This window comes from Talpa occidentalis, unplaced genomic scaffold (assembly GCF_014898055.3).
Source record: "Talpa occidentalis isolate TD23 unplaced genomic scaffold, MPIMG_talOcc4v2.1 talOcc4.3, whole genome shotgun sequence".
Lineage (NCBI taxonomy): Eukaryota > Metazoa > Chordata > Mammalia > Eulipotyphla > Talpidae > Talpa > Talpa occidentalis.
Genome location: NW_023603184.1, coordinates 108,222,204 through 108,245,029, shown reverse-complemented (window position 1 = coordinate 108,245,029; position 22,826 = coordinate 108,222,204). Strand labels below are relative to the sequence as shown.

The 22,826-nt window shown below is 36.2% G+C and overlaps 1 protein-coding gene across 5 annotated transcripts in view; it reads left to right on the top strand.

Annotated features, from left to right (window-relative positions):
* Window positions 1-22,826, top strand: part of SESTD1 (SEC14 and spectrin domain containing 1) — a 101,737-nt gene that overhangs the window by 1,997 nt on the left and 76,914 nt on the right. For 2 of the 5 annotated variants that reach the window (XM_054699895.1, XM_054699896.1), the window contains exon 3: window positions 3,720-3,804. The exons of the other annotated variants lie outside the window; for them this stretch is intronic. In XM_054699895.1, the coding sequence (XP_054555870.1) occupies window positions 3,768-3,804 (37 nt within the window). In that variant the 5' untranslated portion in view covers window positions 3,720-3,767. The remainder of the gene's footprint in view (window positions 1-3,719; window positions 3,805-22,826) is intronic. 5 annotated transcript variants of the gene reach the window in all.

The following is a 22,826-nucleotide window of genomic DNA, read 5'->3' as shown; positions in this document are numbered from 1 at the left end:
TATTAATAGAGACCTTTCTTTTGAAGAAATAAAATTATACCAAATTGATATGATCTACAGAAAGTTTCTCTGACATAATTAGTAGTTTTACCATACTAAAAATAACCATTTATTGTGTACCATCTAACTTCAAAGAGCTTTCCTAGCTGTTATAAGTAGCAGAAGCAACTTTTGAAAAAGTAGGGTATTTACTTATAAAAAGTAACAGAGAAAAATTTTTGTAAGTTTTCTTTTTATTTGAGATACAATTCATTTGCTACAGAAATCATCTTAAAGTATACAGGTCAGTGGTTTTAGTGTATTCACAAGACAAACATCTTTGCTATATGGGTTTGCCTCTTCTGGACATTTCATAGGAACACCATTATATAATATATATGGCCTTTGTTTTTTTACTTAGCATTACGTTTTCAGAGTTGATCCATACTATACTTATATCAGCACTTTATTCTTTTTATGGCTGAATAATATTCCATTTTATGGATATGCCACATTTTTTTAAATCCATTCATCAATTGATGGACATTGGATTGTTTCTCCTTTTTTGCTGTTTTGAGTAATGCTGCTGTTAATACTCATTTACAGGTTTTTCCATGGACACACTGATGTATTTTTAGTTCTCTTGGGTACATGCTTAGGTGTGGAATTGCCCAATTGTACGGTAATTTGTTTAATTTTTTGAGAAACTGCCAAACTATATTCCACAGTTCCTGTACCGTTTTATATTTTTGCCAGCAAGTATGAGGGTTCCCTTTTCTCTAACACTTTCATATTGTCTTTTTTGATATTATTACCCTAGGGAGTGTGAAATTGCAGTTGATTGTAGTTTTTGTTTGTATTTTCCTAATGGCTAATAATGTTGCACATTTTTTCATATTTTTACCATTTGTATATCTTTGGAAAAAATTTTAATTTATAATAGTTTTTAACTGGATGTTTTCACCTCTATTTTCTCAAATAGCCTTTTTAAATAATCCTGTAAAATAGGAAGCTAAGGTGTAAAGAATTTAAATAATTTGCTCTTAAGAGTAATGCAGAGCCCAAATGTAAACTCAGTTCTTCTGACTGCTTCCTGCATTCTTTCCACTTCATGAAGCATGCAGAAGTTAAATTGTGTTTGCACAATTTGTTTGGCCAATCACTGACAGAGTGGGGAGAAAATAAATAAAAAATCAAATCAAATAATAAAAAAGCAGGTGTCAGGGCCCTACAGCCTCATAATCAGATTTTGTTATGCTTTCAAAGAAATCCCTTGTTTTCTCCTATCCTAATAAGGTAGATTGGATTTCCATGTGTCCTGTGGCGAAACAGATTCAGAGAAATAAACCTAGTAGCAGTCTCTTCATGGTGTAGCTTATGCTAGAACCCACCACTCAGAGAGTACGTTCTGTTCCTCTGCACCTTTTATGTTCTCTGTCCTTTTACTAATTTATTCACTTTAGCACTAAAATAATTGAAAATTTCACATTTACATAAACGTTAAGGTGGGTTTTATGGGTCAAACTAAGATTAACTTTTATTATTAGAGTATTTTGCCAGCTTCACTTTTAGTACAGGATTAATAAAATACATATTTCAGTTTTTCATACTACTATTTATCAACTTTAGCAGGTATGCAAAATTCCCAACTCCTTAAGAGGCTAGGTAGACACCATATGTTATTTGTTCATTTTTTGGTGTCCAATGGCCAGCATAGTGCCAAGCATATAGCAGGGACTCTAACTATTGCTGAGTGAATTAATACACACTTTTTTTTTAACTGTAAAAAAACCCACTGTATTTCAGAATATTTAGTACAAATTCCAGAAGAAGAAAATATGTCATCCTTGGCCCTGTGACCCAAAAAGTAATAATAAAAATTAGAGCTTGACTTAAAATTCACCACTGTATCCTAAGGAAAGCAGTAACTCTCATTTGTCCCTGGGTTGTAAAAAATAGGCTCTAAGCCCCAAAGCCAGTGCAAATGCTTAGCATATTCCCCACACATAGGGGTAATGCTCTGAGTGTTAAATAAATGAATGCTCAATAAATAAATAAAATAATCACTACAATAAGTTGAGGAGATACAGCATACAGCTAATAAATATTTAGGTTCTGCTATTCATTTATATATTTTAACTGACAAATATGATACATTATAATTATAAAAATTCAAATAATAAATATATAGCATAAAAGCTAAAAGTCTTCCTTTACTTCTTGTCCCCCCCCCCTTTTTTTAAATGGATTTATTTATTTATGCATAAGAGAGCTGGGGTACAAGCCAGAGGTGTGGGGGGTGAAGAGGATTCACCAGAGACAGAGTGGGGAACAGAATAGGTAGACTGACCGAAATACACTGCTGAGGGGAGCAGCGTGCAAGGAGGTAGAGGTCTATTTCGCCATGTGGGTTGCTCCTTGGCAGCTGGGGATCGAACTTGTGATGCTGAGGCTGCGGATTGCTTTAACCCCCTCCGCCACCAGGGAGGCTCTCTTGTCCCCTTTCCTTTCTTTATGCCCAAGATGATTTCTATACCAGGCAACCATTGTTATTTAGTTAGTTAACCTTTGTTAGGTTGGGGTTTTTATTTCCAAACCTTTATCTTTGCATTTATGTGTAGTGCAAATATACATTTACATATTCAACTATACTTGGAGACATACTCATTTATTCAAAAAGATTTTCAATTAGAAAGGGGCCACACTACACATATTTCATTGTTTCTCACTTTCATATATTGACTTTGTATCTGTATTCACAAAGGGTAAGGTTAAAATTTATGTTTTCTTTCTAATTTGCTGTTTTTGTCTGATTTTGTTGTCAAGATTAAACTAACCTCTAAGAATGAATTAGGACACTTTCCTCTGTGCTCTGGAATAGTTTAAAATGTCTGCTGTATAAACATTTATTAAAAATCACCTGGCAACCCTCGGGGAGGGAAGAGATCTGAGACTTTACTAACTTATATTGTTTTTATTGTTCAATCAATTTTCAGCCTTTCTTTTCTATTATGTTTTCCTGTTACATATTTTTTCTTATATATACTTCCCACTCCACAGTTATAAATTGACAGAAGCAAATGCTTAGATGAATCAGTGATACAGAATTTTTCTCTAAGATTTCCACACATACTAGTTTCACAACCTTAGGCAAGTTACTTATCCTTTCCAAATTTCTGGTTTTTTTTTTCCCCCAATTTCTGTTTTTTCATCTGAAAAATGGTAATAATTCATACCTCACAGGAGTCTTGAAAGTATTAAATGAGTTGAGCTAATTGAAAATCCTCAGTAGTTAATATCTAATAAAGATGAAAAAATTTGTAATACTAATCTGTATCATGCTATTCAAATGTACATTCGTCACCATCATTATGAGTTGTTTTAACAAGAACAAATTTAAGGAGAAAGAATGGTGGAGAAAGGGATGATTTCCATTTAATATACTGGAATGATCTTATAAAAATTTGTAAGTCATTTAATTTTGGTAGACAATGATAACTAAATACCTGCCTTCTTTTGAGACAGGGTAGTAGGGGAAAGTAGTGAAGTAAAACAAACCTACATTAATCTTTCTTTATCATTTATTAGTCTGTGGCTTTGTAGAAGTTAATTTTTCTTAGTGTCATGGGATAGCAACATCTACTACAGGGTGATTACAAGAGATTAGTTTGGTGCCTAGCATGTAATAGCTATTTGAATTGTTAATGTTTTTTTCTTTGCATGTAATGAGTATCCAACAGTGATGAACATGAGGTGTTGGATTCTGCTATTTTAAGACTGCATGGTGAATGGAAAGAACATTAAGCCTCAAGTCAGTGTTTCAAGGTAGTACACTTAACTAGCCATTGGCCTTGGACAAATGACCTTCTCAGATGCTTGTTTCCTTGCATGTAAAAAAATAAGGCAAGAGAATGAATACTTATTGAGCATCTCTTTTATATGCATTACAAATTTTATCTCCTTTCATTTGCCCAATAATCCTACCAGATGGAGATGGTTATCTTTTCTCCTTTTAATTGATGAATAAAGACTTAGATACTCTTCCTAGGTCCACACCCCCTGCCCCCAGTCTTGTCCAAGTTCTTTTAGTCATTATGACCTATGACTATTCCCTTCTGGGGATGATTGGGTGTGTCCCTACTTAATGGGAATACCAAATGAAGAACATACTGCAGATTGAAATACTAAGTATTAAAAAAATTTAACCAATGTAGGAAAAGACTACTTATTTATTAATGATTTCCATTGATAAAATACAAATAGAGGATTGTTAATGTATCCTAATGCCTGTGCTTAAGAGTGGCAATTTAAGTTTTTTAATACTTGTGTTGCTTATAATCTCTTTATCTAAATAATTTATTAGACTTCATTGCATTTCCAAGTTGACCATGTAAAGGAAAGAGAGGGTAGATAGGGGTCATAAAAGAAATATAAGCTTATTTGATAGTGAGAGATGTTTGTGTGAATGTGTATTTGGAATAGCTGGGGGTTAGAGTTCTCTGGCAGCAGGGAAAAATCTGTATTATAATTCCCTGTCTTCTTGCAGACTTGCAGAATCATTTGAAAAATGAACCTGCCTTTGTCAGCTGGTTTGTAAAGAGCAATTGATTATATTCTTGAAAGATAGCAGTATTGTCTTTCCTTTGATAGGGTTGTCAAGCTTTGCTATGGGTTTCATTTTATTTGCTCAGATTCAGTGATACTGATTTGGCATTTTTGCAGGCCTTGTGCTAGGCATATGAAGCTTCAATTATTTTTAGTCTATTGCATTTAATAGGAATGGGAATTCCTATGTATATGTTAGAGAATTTATATCAGAGTAGGCTTGAATTGCGCTATGTGAATTCTCTCTCATTGAATTTCTTTTTTAATAAAACACAAAGCATGATAGAGCTATACATAAGTGTAAGAAAGCAGGGTTCTTGTGTTTAAAGAGTATATTTAACTAAGGAGGCAATGAAGGAAGAAACCAAGAGGGCTCTTAAAGCTTGTGCTCTTCATAAAGTCAATTTTGTGACTTTGGCCTTTGGCAAGTCACCATACGTGACTTCTGATGAACACTATCAGAAACAACCCAATCCTGGGCCTCCCTGGTGGCGCAGCGGTTGAGCGCTGGGTTGCGAAGCTGCCCGCAGCCTCTGCAGCGCTGGTTCGATCCCCGGCTGCTCCCCGGCCACCAGAGGAGGGTCCCACATGGCGCGCAGACCTCTCCTGCCGCCCGCTGCTCCCCTCAGCAGTGTACTTCGGTCCTTCTGCCTGCTCTGCTCCCCGCTCTGGCTCTGGTGAATTCTCTCACCCTCCCGCCCTTCTGACTGTACCCAGTGCTTGTATAAATAAATAAATAAATCTTTACAAAAAAAAAAAAAAAAAAAAGAAACAACCCAATCCTTTGAAAACTGATAGTTGTTTAACATGGTTTTTTTTTTTTGCATTATTTGTATTGAGCTGACAGTGGTTTACAACATAGTATATGATTTGGGGGTATAGGCTCACACCTCTTCAGATATATGTTACTATACTACCGCTACCACCAAAAAGCACCCATAGTCCCACCACATTTCACTGCACCCCCTCCTTTTTGGGCTCTCCCATCCTCACACCTGGTAGCTTCAGTTCTGCAATCAGATTTCTATGGTTCTGATTTAGTTTTTCTGTTCCTTTGTTTTGTTCCTCTATAGTCAACATATAAATGAAATCATCTGGTATTTCTCTTTCTCTTTCTGACTTATTTCACCTATCATTACTCCCACCAGTTCTATCCATGTTCTTATAAATGGCAAGATTTCATCTCCTTTCTTGTAGTTGAGTAGTATTCCATTGTGTGTGTATCAGATGTGCTTAGTCCATTTATCTGTCCATGGGCCTTAGGTTGTTTCCATAACTTGGTGCTTATAAATAAGGATGCAATGAAAATAGGAGTGTTTTATCCCTGCAAATTTGTATTTTTGCATCCTTTGGGTAGATACCTGGGAGTGGGTTTGCCGGATTATAAGGTAGACCTATTTTTAATATTTTGAGAAACCTCCCTGTTGTTTTCCACAGGGGCTGGACTAATCCACATTCATACAACAAAAGTTTCCTTTTCTCCACCAGCTCACCGACACTTTCGGTTTATGATCTTTTTGATAGAGGCCATTCTCGTAGGTGTGAGGTGGTATCTCATTGTGCTTTTGATTTGCATTTTCCTGGTGACAAGTGAGTATTTTTTCATGCTCTTGTTGGCCATCTGCGTGTCCTCTTTGGAAAGATGTCTGTTTAGCTCTTCCACCCATTTTAGATTGGGTTGTTTTCTTTGTTGAGTTGTGTGAGTTCTTTGATATTAATCCCTTGTAACATGTATGATGTACAAATATTTTCTCTCACTCAGTAGGGTGTCTTTTATTTTTATGATAGTTTCTTTTGCTGTGCAGAAACTCTTTAGTTTGATATAGTTCCCTTTCGTTTATCTTGCTTTTGTTTCCCTTGCCATAGGAGTTGAGTTACCAAAGACATCACTGAAGCCAGTTTTGTGGTGTTCTGTCCATGTTTTCCTTTATGTGTTTTATGGTTTTAGGTCTCACCTTCAAGTCTTTAATCCATTTTTTTGAGTTAAATTTTATGTAAGATATGACAGAGTGGTCTAGTTTCATTCTTTGTCATATGATTGTCCAGTTTTCCCAACACCATTTGTTGAAGTGACTTTCCTTTCTCTATTGTTTACTTTTCGTTTCTCTATCATAAATTGTCTATAAATAAACCGTGGGTTTATTTCTGGGATCTCAGTTCTATTCCATTGATCAGTGTGTCTTTTTCCAATAAAATACTTGTTTCGATTTCTTAAATTTTATAGTATAAAATATTTACTTTCATAGTTTAATTTTCTTTAATTTGAAGTCTGGGACCGTGAAACCTCTCCTTTTTTGTTGAGATTGCTTTTGCTATTTGGGTTCTTTTGGTGCCAGTTTTCCCATTAATGTACTTTTTCCTGTTCTCATACCCCATCCAGAATACAACATCAAATTTAGTCAGTATTGCATGGTCTTCTTTGACAGTTTCTCAGTCTTTCCTGTTTTTTTTTTTTTTTCCATAACCGTGATAGTTTTGAAGCACACTGGTCAGATACTCTGAGTGTCTCTCAGGTTGGGTTCATCTGCTGTTTTTCTTATGATTAAATTGGGAATATAATTTTTAGAAATAGCACCACAAAGTTGAGTTACCTTCTCATTAGGTCATGTGAGGGAATGCCTAATTTTACATGACATCATTGGTGATGTTAATTTACCTCACTTGGTTAAGGTGGTATATGCCAGGTTTCCCCATAGTAAAATTATTATTATTTTTCTTTTTCATATACTGTTTTTGGAAATGAGTCTCTCTTCAGTGTACCCTCACTGGGAATGGGAATTAAAGGAACTTTGTTTTTAAAAATTCCTCCTGAGGGCCTCCCTGGTGGTGCAAGGGGTTAAGACACAACCTCTGAGGCTGTACTCAGCCTCTGCAGCATAAGTTCGATCTCTGGCTGGCCAGGGAGGTACCCACATGGCACAGCAGACCTCTCCTGTTTCACCTGCTGCTCCCTTCAGCAGTGTATTTCAGTCAATCTGCCTGTTCTGCTCCCCACTCTGTCTCTGGTGAACCCTCTCACCCCCCTCCCCCCACACCTCTGGCCTGTACCCCAGCTCTTGTATGCATAAATAAATAAATCTTTGAAAAAGTAAAAAGAAAAATTCCTTCTGATTTTTGTTCTAAGCACATAGCTAGTTATTTCAGTACTGTTTACTAATTTGTTATTTTTCTACTGAAATATTGTCAACTTTTTCACATATTACCTTTGAATTCTGCAAGAAAAATGTAATATTCCCTTTGGTGGATGTACAATTTATTTTATTCAGCTATTCTATTAATATATCTTTAGATGGTTTAATATATTGTAGTAGTTAAGAATACAGGCTTTGGAGCTATACTACCTGGGTTCAAGTCCTGCTCCATATTAGTTGTATGATCTTGGGCAACTTTTACTTGCTCTTAGTTTCTCTGTGCAATGGCATGTTATAATAACACCTATATCAAAGGATTGTTGCAAGAATTAAATAAGAAAATATGGAAACAGTGTCCAGCACTATACTGAGTTCTAGGTGTTTGCTATTACTATTAAATTTTTGTGCTTACGGTATTGCTGCAAAAATAGCTTGCTTTATGTTATTTCACACACTGATAGCACAGATAGCTATAAGGTATATTACCAGAAATGGGTAATTGCATTTGTAATTTTGGTAGCTATTGCCATATTTCCCTCCATAGAGCTTGTACCTTTCTGCATACCCATCAGGGGTAATATGAAAACAGCTGTGTTCATTTATTGAATTTACTACCAAATTATTTGATCTTTGCCAGCTGATCGGTACATTTCTTTTATTATGAATTATTTCAGACATCTTTTTATTGAGCCACTTAATAGTTAGATTTTGATGCTACTAGTGTAAAACCATTTGTGTTTCATCAGTTGGGAAATGATAAAAATTGGTTTTTTGGGGCAGTAATAATGGTAACTAAATAAGGGATCGTTTGGACCTGGGTAAGACTAGAAGTACTGTGCTTGCAAAATGGATTGTCGAAGAAGTGGGATATCAGGTTTCTGAACTGTCTTCTGGTGTGACAGCTGATGTCTTGGTAATTGTTTTTCAAGAAATTTTAAGAGGAATCACCATCCTACATTTACAGCCAACACTGAATGAAGCTACAGTGGTGGGGGTTGGAAGGGAAGGTAGCAGTTTTCAGTAAAGTAAATCTCAAAGTTAATCTGACACACACATCTTTTATGATACTGTTAAAGGGGTCAACCTGGGGACCCGGAATTATGGTTGGTAAATCTGTGTGTTTCAGAATACTGGACAAAACCCAAAAACAGACACAGAGAAAACAAAAAGGGTTTATTTACTTAAGGAGTGAGGAAAAGGGGAGCTGAGAGAGAAAAAGGAAAAGAATATTGGCCTGCGGCATGTAGCCAGATGCTGCCTGTGCTCCCCCAGACAGTGTTTGCTGAGCTGAGACCAAAAAGCAAATGGGAGTCCCACACCAGGAGACTCTGTCCTTCCCTTCCTTCCATACCAGAGCTGAAGTGGGGAGCCACATGCAGAGGAAAAGAGCTGTGCTCTTTCTTTTTAAAGTCCCTATGTAGCTCTCCTTAGTTCCTTGTTCCCAGCGGCCCTCAGTTCAGGAGGTCAGGAGTGGATTAGGAAGCCCCATCTTTCCCATCAAGCTGACCACAAGTGCAGGTGGCAGTTCTTCTTGGCATGGCTGCGGCAGGTGGATCTCCCTGACTCAGCCAAGCATCGGGGATGGGGCTGGGGAAGCAGGGCAGGGCTGCTTGATCATGAGCAGCTGTCAGGGGATCAGGAAGCTTCAAGCACGGCAGCCTGGTGAGGGGTATCAGCCATGACTCCCTTGGACTGGAAGCTTGTTCCTCCCTGTTCTTCCACCTTTTGTATATTTCTTATGCTATGTTGTAATTAGGTATTAATTAAAAACAGTTCATATATAATTACACTTAACTTTAAAATTCAGTTTTAGAGGTTTTCCTTTCCTCTTGTGTTCTTTGTGAATTGGTGCATTATTATTCGTCATGTTCTGTTCTGTGTTCTATTTAATGGTTGCTATCATTAAACTGTCCTGCTCCAATTCCCTCCACCCCCACCATACTGTAAACACGTAGGTGCTGAGTCTTACCTTATAGCAGCTGGATGGGGCTGGAGGTGAAGTGATGGTCCTTAGGTTGAGTTTGTTTGGGAGTCCATGAGCACGACCCAGCTACTCGTGCTATACATACTCTCCCCTAGACAGTCATAGTTCCTTTACTCCTTATTTGCCCAAGGCTCCAAGAACTCTGGGGCATGAGAACAGATTGCTTGGAGTTGGAGATACCAAAATGACCACCATCTGAAAGAAAAAGTCTATCAACCCAAGAAGAAGGCAGTAGACACCACGAATGTGGAATCTGGATCCTTGGAATTTGAGACTCTTGGTTTCTGAATACCTTAAGCTTTATTATCAAAATAGTGGAGAGGGCAAAGGAGAGCTCAAATAACCTATTAACTCTTTTGATTTAAGAATGATATTAATACTAAAACAATTTTCCTAATGGAGTCAGCAAAATAAAAAACAAAGCTCCTGTTCCCTCAATCAAACCACCTCAAACTAATAGGTGAAAATTTCTCTCCACTGCTTTAAACTACAAAGTAAGTTTGTGAAAAGACTGAACAGACTTTGTTTAATTCCTTTTCTGTTTGATAAGGGAAGCTGGAAGACCACCTGGGGACAGTTAAGTATGAATGTTACCCTAGGGATGGCAGAGAAAGGGAAGTTAAGAGGCAGCTAAGCAGGTCGTGGATTATCTTTATTTATAGACAATTAAAAGCATTATTTTAAATATTTCCTCCCCATAAAACAAGACACTCACTGGCCATACATCTTGAGTTGTGAGATGTAAATCACTACTTTGTAATTTAGGGTATGTACCCAATTTGCTTCCTAAATACCCAAGAACAGAAATGGGGAATAGATGCTTCAGGGCATCTGAACTAAACAGATGATAAAAATTCAACTACAGTTTAATTATTTCTTAAACATAGGATTTCTGTTACAATGTCATTTGTGTTAACCTGCTTTTGTACATTGTGAGACTATTTAAGACCATCAGTTAGTTACACCTTAGTATGAATCATTTAAGCAGATAATTATTGCTTTCCTCTTTAATTCATGGCTAAGATCAGTTACTAAGGAAATTAAAATGTTGATAGAAGAGGAGAGGTAATTTAATTTACTTCTGTGCAGGATTCTTGCTGGATGCTGCTGTTCACTTCGGGTGATATTAGCGAACTGATTGACAAGAAGGGAGGAATAGCTATTGGCTCTAGTAAAATTCTGGCTTAGCCCACAGTCTGGACTTCCTTAATCATTCCATATATGGTAACTAATATCACCTCATCCATCCCCACTGAATCTTTTAATTTACTTTTGAGCACTTCATTTAAATATTAGATAGGAAGGGATATGGTGCGCTGGAGTGGGTGGGATAAAGGAATCCATATCTGAGGATGTATGAACCTATTCCTTGGAATCATATACAGTGATGTAAACATGTTAAATAAATAAATTGTAAAAATGAATATTAGAAAGGAAAAGAAAAAACTTCAGTGAGTTTTTCCACCTGTCTCTGTTAGTATATATAGTCCTTTTGTAGCCACAGCCCTTTCCTTCCTCTTTTCCTTAACACTTAGTTAGCATTAATTCTTTCTTCATTTGTATGATTTTGTTCTTTCAAGAGTGCTGTATAAGTGGAATCTACTGTGTATGACCATTTGGAATTGACTTTTTTGCATTCAGCATAATCCTCTGGATATTTATTTAAGCTATTCTTTATTTGAATAGTTTGTTCATTTTGAATTGCTGGGTAGTAGTCTGTGATATGGATGTTCCACAGTTTAACTCTTCTCCCATTAAAGGACTCTAGGTTGTTTCCAGTTGACTATGATAATTAAGGGTGAATAAATTTTTGTGTAAACACAAGTCTATTTTTCAGGGATGAATGATCAGTAGTACAGTTACTAGGTCTGGGTTGTGTGGTAGTTGCATGTTTGTTTTTTTAAGAAATTGCCAAACTGTTTTCCAGAGTGGCTATACCATTTTACATTCCAACTAGCAATGTTTGAGTATTATGGGCTTAATTTTGTGCTGTCTCCGAAAAAAGATTCATGTTGAAGCTGTAACCCCCAAATCACACAATATGAATCTTTGGAAATAGGACTTCTAAAGAGGTGATCAAGTTAAAATGAGACATTTTGAGTGGGCCCTAGGTCAAACCAGACTAATGTCCTTACAAGAAGAAATTGGACACACATCCTTGATGGATATGCATGCACAGAGGAAAAGCCCGTGTGAAGATACTGTGGGAAGGTGGTTATCTGCATGCCCAGAAGAGAGGCCTCAGAAGAAACCAAACCTGTTGACACTTAATCTTGGACTTTAAGCCTCCAAACCTATGAGAAAATAAACTCTTGTTGTTTGAACTATCTACTCTGGTATTTTGTTATGACAACCCTAACAAACTAATACAGTGAATGATCCATTTTTTTGCATTCTTGGCAACATTTGGCTTTTGACTCTATTAATTTTAGCCATTCTGATAGGTGTGTAGTAATGCTTTATTGTGTTTTTAATATGCATTTTCCTGGTGGCAGATTACTTTGAACATCTTTTCATGTCCATATTTATCATCTGTATGTCCTCCATAGTAAAGGGACTTAGGCCTGTTTTTGCCCGTTTTCTACTTTAGTTGTTGTTGGTCTTTTGGCAGAAGAGAGCAGACTTTTGTGTGGGCTTTATGTTGTCTTCAGCTTTTAGTATTTCTAGGTTCCCAGCTTTTTAGCTGTAAGTCTGAGATACGTGAAGCCATTGCAAAACCTAGGGAATTTACCACAAATTTGTTCCTTGCATCCCAAAGTTCCTAGCTAATTGGACTTCTTCTCCACCTTTCACAGATTTCTTATGTTTGATTTATGTGTAATGTCTAGAATTTTCAGTTGTACTTAGTGGGAGTAATAGGAAAAAGTACATCTTCTTAGAAGTGGGACATCCTGTTATTCCTTTTTAACAAAATCCCAGTCACTCTCCATCTACTTCTCCGGTGACTAAGAGCCCGTTATGCAGAGACCTTCTCAGTTTATACACACCTTAGCTTTTCTTCCCATATAGAGCTAATTCTGTTTGTCTCCAAATAATTCTGTTGTGCCTAAGATGCTCCATCTTTCATCTCAAGCTATATTTCCCATCACCTTGAAACTTACAAACTATTAGATATTAGACTACATCATCAATAATTTTGGAGCTGGATACTATAAACTGTCAAAATAATACGTCCTGTGCTGTAATTATCCCATATTCTTTTTAAAGTAACCATCATAATTTTAGTTGTTAAAATATCTGTATTACCAACAAACCATTTTGGGGGACCTACTCTTTGTTGAATAATGAACTTAAATATTTTAATCCTGCCTAATAATTTAAAGATTTATAAGTAGTTGACTGGCTGTTACTTAAGAATAAAATGTGATTAGTGCTAAATGATATATTAATGTTTTAGTCTGTGTTAACAATCATAAAGACCTGCCCAGTAGTTTTGAATCCTAGCTGCAAATTTTGGTCAAGAATTGAAAAATTCCTATGCCCAGGTCCAAACCTGGTGATTGTGATTCAGTTGCTCTGGAGTATATAATTTTTGAAAGTTTCCCAAGTGATTTTGATAGTTTGCCAAAGTTGAGAACCACTAGTTTAGAGACAGACTATACAAAAATGTCAGTGAACACTCATGGTTTCAATCACTTTTAAGGTTTTATCCTGAAAAGCTTCTGGTTATGCAATTTTTAACTTTGTCCTTCAAAATTTTTACATTGGCAGATTTTTTAAAACCCTGTTGTATATCCTGCAAATGAATCATCCATGCCACTGTAGTTTAAAGCACTACACAATTTGCAAAGAGAAGAAAACATTTTGTGAAAATATTTCTTAGGCAACTTAAAATTACTAAGTCTAGAGGCCTTCCTGGCGGCGCAAGGGATTAAGCACCGCACTATGAAGCAATCCGCAGCCTCTGCAACACTAGTTTGATCCCCATGAGTTCGATCCCCAGCTGGCCAGGGAGAAACCCACATGGCGAAGCAGACCTCTCCTGTCTCGCCCACTGCTCCCCTCAGCAGTGTATTTCAGTCAGTCTGCCTGTGTTCTGTTCTCCACTCTGTCTCTGGTGAATCATCTCACTCCCCTCAATCTCTGGCCTGTACCCCAGCTCTTGTATGCATAAATAAATAAATCTTTAAAAAAATTACTAAGTCTAAGAGTATTCTTTCAAAGACTTACTTTAGTTCTTTATTGCTTTTTTTTTTAAGAAAAAGACAGTTTTAGGAACAGTGCAGATAACATCCTATTACACTGTCCTTTTCACTAGAGTTTTAAAAAAATTAAGAGTGTTAATCTGATTTTGAATATTTATTTTTTGTCAAGTTTAACTAGTTGTAAAAAAAGGAATTTGCTATTTGAGCAGAGAAGTCAGACATAGCAGTAATTAGTAAATAAGGCACTCTTGAATGCCTTATGATAAAATTGGTGGACATTTGACATTGAAGTTGCATATATAAAAGATCAAAAGGACTTTTTAGTTTCAATAATAAAAGCAGTTAGGTCTGAAAAAAAAGCAAGTAGAGGATGAAGAAAGAAAAAAAGAGGTCAGTTAATATAGAACAGAGAGGGAAAAAATAGGATCAAAGACAAGAATTCAATTAATTCTTGTGACAAAGCCTTTCCTCTGAGGAAGAATAAATTAGGTGCTCTAGTTCTTTATTTTAGGTACACTTAATTTACTTTGGTTTACTATATATGACTTATATACAAAGAATTATAAAATAATTCTGAATTTCCTCCTAAAGTCAGTAATTAATTTAAAAGTGATAAAATTCTAGTTCCATATAGAAACTGGCATTATTGAAGAGACTACTTCAAAGAGAAGTATTAGTCACCCCTCCCATCTCTTCTTTTCCAATCCCCCATCCTTTCCACCCATTCTGCTCTGCTTACTCTAGACATTTACTCAAATCAGTTTCTCTATTTTGTTTCAGTTTGCACAAAATGAGCAAATAAATGTGTATACATTTATTTTTTCCTCTTACACATAAAGTAGCACACCATAAATTTTATTTTGTACTTTTCTTTTTCCTCTTAACAGTGTGGAAGTGGAATATCCATATTTGAGAGATCCTATTTTGGCTTTAGAGCTGCATAGTACTCCATTATATGGATATACCAGTTTTTGATTCTACTAACTTTTTTCAACCTGTGGGTATTCGGTTATTTCTAATTCCAGTTATACTGCAATGAATGATCTTGTATAATATGTATTTTAATGTTGAAGTGTGTCTTCTCCCTTGTATGTTTGTGCTTTCTCTTTTTGATTTTTCTGGATTATCCTTGCCTAATTTCTTTTTTTAATCTATTTCTTTTAAATCTGTTTTTTCCATCATTGTGTTATCCATTGTTTTACTTTGTTCTTTTTGAATTAGGAATTTATTTGTATCATGCATAAATGTTCAGGGTTACAGATTTTCTTGTAGTGCATTAAATGTATTGGCTTCACATCACCATTTTTAAGAAAATTTGTAGTTTTGGTTTGAATATTTTTTTCTTTCTTTTTTTTTTTTGTTCGACCCTCGCCGGCGTCCGGGGAACGAACCGGCGCTGCAGAGGCTGCGGGCAGCCTCACAGCCCAGCGCTCAACCACTGTGCCACCAGGGGAGGCCCTGGTTTGAATATTTCTATTTCAATCAAAAGTTCCTTAATAGTGGAATGTTTTAAAAATTTAAGGTAGAATGCCCTTGTGATTTTGTTTTTGTTAGTAATGTCTATTTTCATTATATTTGTGCTTAGTGTTTATATTATTATCTGAAATCTTGGAAACCTGGGGAATGTCACGATTTCTGGGTCCTCATTTGTATGCTTCCAAGATCAACAGGATTTACTGACAAGGGTGAAATTAGGAGAGAGAAAAAAGAGAAATAGTTTGTAAGGCGGCCCCAAAGCTGCTTGTGAAGGATGTCATTGTTCCTCTGAGAGCTGAGAGCTAGGGGCACACTGATAATCAGTGGACCAGGACCCAACTCAACAGTGGCTGCTGGAGGTGATTGCAGGTGGCACTGCTGAGGTGGCACCACAGCAGCCAGTAGCAGCTATCCCATCCAGTGGCTGGGCTGGTCAGCACTGGAGGCAGCAGCAACAGGAGAAAGTAAAGTGGAGGAGGGGATGATGGTGAACACTGTAATAAAAGTGAAGATGTTATGGAAAAAAAATCTTGTTAAATGCTGACTTTCTAGGAGTTGAAATTTGGATAATGAAAACTTACTTAGGCTATAAAGGTAGAAATAAACCATTTCTAAAAGCCAAAAGTTAGAGCTGACTTAGCATAAAGGAAGCTTTATAAAGTGCCTCTCTTCATTCATAATCCTATGGGCCAGGTCCCAAGATGTTTCAGTAACCCTGAACTATGTAATTTAATACTCTGTTCAAAGCAAATGCTTGCTCTATTTTTAGTGCTTTGTCAGTTTTAAAATTATCTGAGCTTACTAGTTCCTTACTTTTCCTCTTGCTTCTTAATTATTCTATCTGGTGGCACCTAAGTGAGCAAGCTGGCAGGATCAGAAGAAAGCAGTTGAATAAATGGATATTTATTGTATATTGATCTTGTGCCAAGCATTGTCCTACGCAAATAGATCCATTCAAGCGACCCAGCCAACACCTTTTTCAAATTTTCAAAAATCAGCTTGAGGCTGTATGGGTTATAAGGTAAAATGAATTGTTATTAAATTTGGAACATGCTCTTAACTATTAATATGTTACATGCAGAATTTTTTGGAAACTTTTCTGGGTCAAGCAATATGACACTTAATTGATTTTTCACCTAAGAGATCTCTGGTCTTCAAACCAACAAGCACTGTTCACACATCGAAGTAAATGTACATTGTGGATATAACTTCAGCTTTTCTTAGTAATTTAATAATTTTCAAGCAGACATGCTGTGGTGACGGTGATAGATTGAGAAGGAGACCGCTGAGAAAAATGACTACGGTCACAAAGTAAGAAAGGGCTAAGTAACAGGGAACAAAAGCCCCCATTGCCAACAGAGTGGTAAAAGCAGGGTTTCTGCCTCCCTGCTTGTCTTTTTATGTTCTGGTTATTGCATTTGTCAGAATGGGTGGCTTCCCTCCTCAGCAGTCTTATTGGGACGAGGTACTCGTTAAAAAATATAACCTTAATACCATATTTAAAATAATGAACAGTTGTAGTTGAGAGATGTTAATGACCTTTATGATTCATATTATAATAAAAAGATTACTACATTAAACTGCACTTGAGAGGAGCAATCTAACTTAGAACCTAAGAATAGGGCCTTAGACTCAGCCTGAGGTTTTAAATGCCAGTTTTGCTACCTATGATCTGCATGATCTTGGGTAGGTTAGCAGCTATTCATATCAATAAGCCTCAGTTTCCTCAGCTGTTCAATGTTGACACCATTTTACCCTCTTAGGATTAATGTGAGTTATAACAACAATACACATGAAGTGATTAGGATAGTGGTTTATACACAGAACATTTTCAGTAATGTTCATCATATTTTTATTTAGCAGTACAAAGAAATACATAGATAATTTGTAATTCTACATTCTAGTCTAGGTGATGTTTCAAAGTGTTCGTGTTTGGTGATCTTCTAAGCCTTTGATTTTCAGGAAATACAAAAGAGTCTTAGTATTTCAGTTCAAAGCCACATTTTTCACTTTTCTCAAAAACAAAATTTGATTTGTTTAAAAGTATATAGTACCACTGAAAGAAATAAACATTTCACTTTTAACCAAGTTTTAGATATTTTTATGTGTGCTAGTGTGAATCTTTGAGATACCCTAAGAGAAAACATCTTTCTAGTCTCCCTATAAGTTGAAAATAAAAAGCAAATGTCAGTTCCCTTTGTAACATCAATTTGTAGTGATAGTTTGGGCAATTGACAAACATAAAAATGATAACATTGCTGTTTAATCTTTCCTTTCTTCCCTCTTTCTAATCTATTTACTCATTTTTTAAAATTGTTTTATCCTGTTCAAAATGTATAGTGTTGAAAGAAATTTGACTGTGAAGCTGAAGTTCTTTCATAGTAGTATTTTCTAATTATAGTGGAAAGTCAGGATAAATTGCTCAGCATATGCAGTTCATTTTACTGACTTTCTGGAACATATCACTTACATATTTTTATTTTTTAACATTTGAAGTGCATAACATTTTCATACAGATTTTTCTGCTTTACAAAATGGGTGATTCTGTTTATTTCTTAAATTATTTTTTGACAGCTTTATTGAGATAAAATTTGATATTACATTCCAGCAACACAGAAGCAATTCCTTGTACCCATTATCAGTTACTCCCCCTACTTAGCCAATCCTAGGCCACCACTAATTCTCTATAGATTTGGATATTTTGGATATTTTATATAAATAGAATCATATAATATGTAGGACATTTTTGTGCTAGCTTCTTTAAGTTATAATGTTTTAAGGTCATTCTTGATTTTCTGTATCAATACTTTATTCCTTTTTATTGCTGAATAGTATTTCATTTTATAAATATACAATACTTTATTCATTCTTAATTGTTAGGCATTTGGGTTGTTTCCATGTATTGTGTGTTATGAATAATACTGCTATAAACATTTGTATGTAAGTTTTTGTAGGGACATTTATTTTTTAAAATTATTAATATATATGAAATAATGGTTCTTTGCTATTGTTCATGTGTTGTTAATTTTGATTTTATTATAGGACAACATAATATACTAGAGAAAAGCATTGTACAAGGATTTAGGAACCTGGATTGCATGTTGTTACTCTATTGCTGTGTAGCCTTAGGAGGGCAAATCTGTGTCTCTAAACCTCAGTTTCCACTCTATTGAATGTTTGTGACTCTCCCCCCTCAATTTCATATGTTGAAAGAAATCCCAATGTTATGGCATCTGGAAATAGAGCCTTAGGAGGTGATTAGTGCTCTTATAAAAGAGACCCTAGAGAGGCGCTCCCTTGCTCTTCTGTCATGTGAGAACATGTAAAAGATGGCTGCCTAAGACCCAGGAAGTAGATCCTTCCCAGACGCTGAATCTGCCTGCCCCTTGATCTTAGACTTACCAACCTTAGAAACTGTGAGAGAAACCCACACTATGATACTTATGTTACAGCAGTTCGAATGTACTAAAAATTTCTGTATCGACAGAAGAAAAAAATCAGAGTAGGTGATCTCTGTGATTCCAAGTTTGTGATTGGAATTATAAATCTGTTAATGTCTGTATGACCTTGGGCAAATTACATTTCTGTGCCTCGATTTTCTCATCAGAAAAAAATGGTGATGTTAATAAGATCATGTGTTGTTCTGAGACTGAGATAATATTCTTGGAACATGAAAAAAATGACAGGATGTGTGGTAACTCACATGTAATACGATTGTGATCTTTTTAATAAATTGCACCAAGAAGGCCTCAGTGGAAAAATCAGTGATAATTAACCAGTAATTGGGGAGGGGGGGGAAAGTATAATTTTAATACAGATTACATTTATTAAATGCTTACCATCCTGAAGTATAGTCAATGCTAGGTATACATTAGTTTGCCTAATCCTTAGTCCTTTAAGTTAGTTTCAGTGATTGTGCTCATGAACTAAATAAAAGGAATTGCCCAAACCTACCTAGGAAGTGGCTGGCTCCAAGACTTTACCACTCTGAGATCTTTACCACTGTGCTACATTGCTTTTCAAGAATAGCTTTTTATAACAGAATCCCACAGCAGAGACAGATCTTTAATAGCCAAGGTCTTTGCTGGGAAAGGATAGCTATTATTATTATTATTTTTAAAAAAGATTTATTTATTTATTTATTTATTTATTTATTTATACAAGCACTGGGTACAGTCAGAAGCGTGGGAGGGCGAGAGAATTCACCAGAGCCAGAGTGGGGAGCAGAGCAGGCAGATGGACCGAAGTACACTGCTCAGGGGAGCAGCAGGCGGCAGGAGAGGTCTGCGCGGCATGTGGGACCCTCCTCTGGAGGCCGGGTTGCAGCCAGGGATCGAACCAGCGCTGCAGAGGCTGCGGGCAGCCTCGCAACTCAGCTCTCAACCGCTGCGCCACCGGGGAGGCCCAGGATAGCTATTAATGCTGACAGACCATAGGAGGGATAAAAGAGGTGGTCATTCTATAAAGTTTTTCATACATGTCTTATATTACTTTGTCCATGTGTAAGTGAAGTGACAGAGCTATTCATTTTAGTTACAGAGCTAGTTAAAGGATTTGCAATATGTTCCTTATTATTATAGTTTTACCTAAAAAGTGTTGCCATATATATTGTTTTTTAAAATGAAACTTTTAGTCTAATAGAAAATAATGCTTATATGTTTCACTGACTTTCTGCCTAGATAGTGTAATAATAATTTACATATTTTGAGCAGTTGTTCATCTTTTTTTACTTAGTTTATATACCTTTCATCTTTCAAATACTGTTTTTTACTTTTTTCCTAGTGTGGTGCTTGGTGTGTATCAAATATTACATTATATAAACAAACCCTGATCATTCCAAAATCTCAATTTATGTAATATGCATATTATTTCATTTGAACAAAAGTATTCTTTTGTATATATGTTGTATCCAACTTATAAACACTTATATTCTAAAACCAATTATTTGGAGTTAGGTACCCAATAATACATCTGAAACTATTTAAATCCTTTAGACTTACAAATATTGGATTTAGTCTGAGTTCAACTCAATGGAAGGTATGTATATTTTGGAAAGAAAAAGAGGGCCTCCCTGGTGGTGCAAGGGTTTAAGATGCAGCACTATGAAACTATTTGCAGTGAGTGCAGCACAAGTTCGATCCCTGGCCAGGGAGGTGACCCACATGGCACAGCACCCCTCTTCTATCTTGCCCGCTGCTCCCCTCAGCAGTGTATTTTAGTGGATCTGCCTGTTCTGCTCCCGACTTTGTCTCTGGTGATCTTCTCGCCCCCCACCCCTTCATTTCTGGCCTGCACCCCAGCTCTTGTATGCATAAATAAATCTTAAAAAAAGGAAAAAGGGAAAACATTTTCTAGGATAATGGTCAGGAAAGAAGAGATATGGTGATAACTAAGAAAAATTTTGAGAAGAGGAGGACAGGAGATACCTACCGCAGGTCATGAGGAGTTGGGGTCTAGAAATTAGACAATTTAATATTGTAAAGATATTATGACTGGACTTGCTTACTCTTCTGGTGGTGGAGGAAAACCTTCCTGGTGAGGTGAACTTAGTGGACATATCCAATGCCCTTGTGAAGGAAGTGGTCTAGGCTTCTTGGAGCTTAGTGCATGATCCAGAAGCCATGCTGGTTGAGATCTCATGTCAGACAGCTCTGGCAGGAGGTAAAGAAGCTCTAGCCAGAAAATTCCTCACCTTTCTGTAATTCCACAAGCTTGATTCACTTCTAAAGAGCAATTTTCCTTTTGCTGCTTAGTTTTGCAGTAGCATTCAAATTCCAGAGGATTTATCAGTAAGTTAACATAGACAAGAAGAGCCAAAGATTTGAAAAATTTGTACAGCTAAGGAATTTTTGAAGCTGGACTTTCAAAAATGGACATTGCAGCTGCTAAGACTTTGATAGAACAGCTGTAGAGGGAAATGCTTGAGGAACTGACTTCCCTCTGATCTGGGTTGTAGGTAGCAGTGTTGGTGGCACCTGTAGGACAGCAGCCTGGTCAGGAAACTGGTGTAGAAGTAGTTGCTTATATTGTAGTTTTGGAAAATTTTAAATTGGTAACCTTAACATTATCAGTAGCGGTGGACTTTTGAATTTTTGAAGTTCAGGCATAGTAAGGACTTTTAATGTCCTATTGGACTTCTTAATACAGAATTACTGTCTTTCTCGGTCACCTATTAATATTTGGTAGAATGTTCAAAATCTTTCTCTTTCCCTTTCCTTCTACCTGTTCTTCCTTTTTCCCTCCTTTACTGAATAAATTAGGTCCTTGTCCATGCTGGAAAATGGTATTTTTTTATACAATGATAACTTTAACTTTCATTTTTTATTTAGCATAATTGCACATTTGTTTAGATCTGCATTATAGTATAATTTTCATTTAAAATCTATCTAAAAGGATTGCTGTTCTTTCATTTAGAACGGTAGCCATTGTTGTACAGCCAGATTAATAATCATATCCTGGCACCAGCAATAACAAAAAAGTGACATAATTTAAAAAATTTGCTTTATTGATGTATCATCCTAAAATTGAGTAATGTTTATTTCTGTGTAATTTTACTTATGGGTATGTTGAGTGATGACCCCAGCTAGGTAACTGTAGTTAGTAACTACAGTTGAAGGAATTGCTAATCTGAATTTAAGGACAGTTATAGTATATCTTCTGAAAACACAAAGTTAAGGAGCCTGCATTCTAATTTTGTTCATTGCCATTATGTGTCTACATGATGTAGACTTATTAGAGATGATTTAGTTAGCCTTGGGCTATCCTAATGGGTTTTCTCTGGTTGTTAAAAATGTTCTTCTAAGACTTTAACTAAATTTTCCAAATAAACTGGTTGATTTATACTTACAGAGAGAGGAGTACCAGTGCACCCACTCATATCATCAATTACAATCTTTTATAAATTGTAATTTGCTTAGTCTTGATTAAAAGGCCTGCAATTATTTTTTCCTGCTGCTCAACACATCCTCTGCTGCCCTCTAATGGCTGCCTATTGGTAACACTCACTAATGTCCATCTCACTGCTATCACTGACCAGCCTTTCTCCAGTATCTAGCAATTATGTAGCTGCTGGGTTCAGTGGGAGGCCATCCCATCCTAATAGGAATCTGGGAGAAGAAAGAAGTGCTTTGAAGGAAAGTCGTGCATGTGTGAATCTTATGTTTGCCCTGTATGGTGTTGTAATAGTGTTAGGATTCCCAGGGTAAGAGTTGGCTTTCCTGTTTGTTTCATACTTTCGTTCACTTACCCATCCATTCATCAGATAGTTTTTGTAAGTCAGTTATGTCCAGCACCTAGCTTTGTCTTGATCTAGTTAGGTGCTTATTTTAGATTTGTTCAATGAGTGAATAAATATAAATAAGATTTTGTCACTGATCTTAAGAAAATAAGATCCATGTTAACTACTTGATTTCACTGACTTTCCTCTTTCAGCTCTCTAAGATTTGGGAAAGATGTTCAAGTTAGAAGACTGCTACAAACAATAGCTGAAACTTTGACTCCCTATAT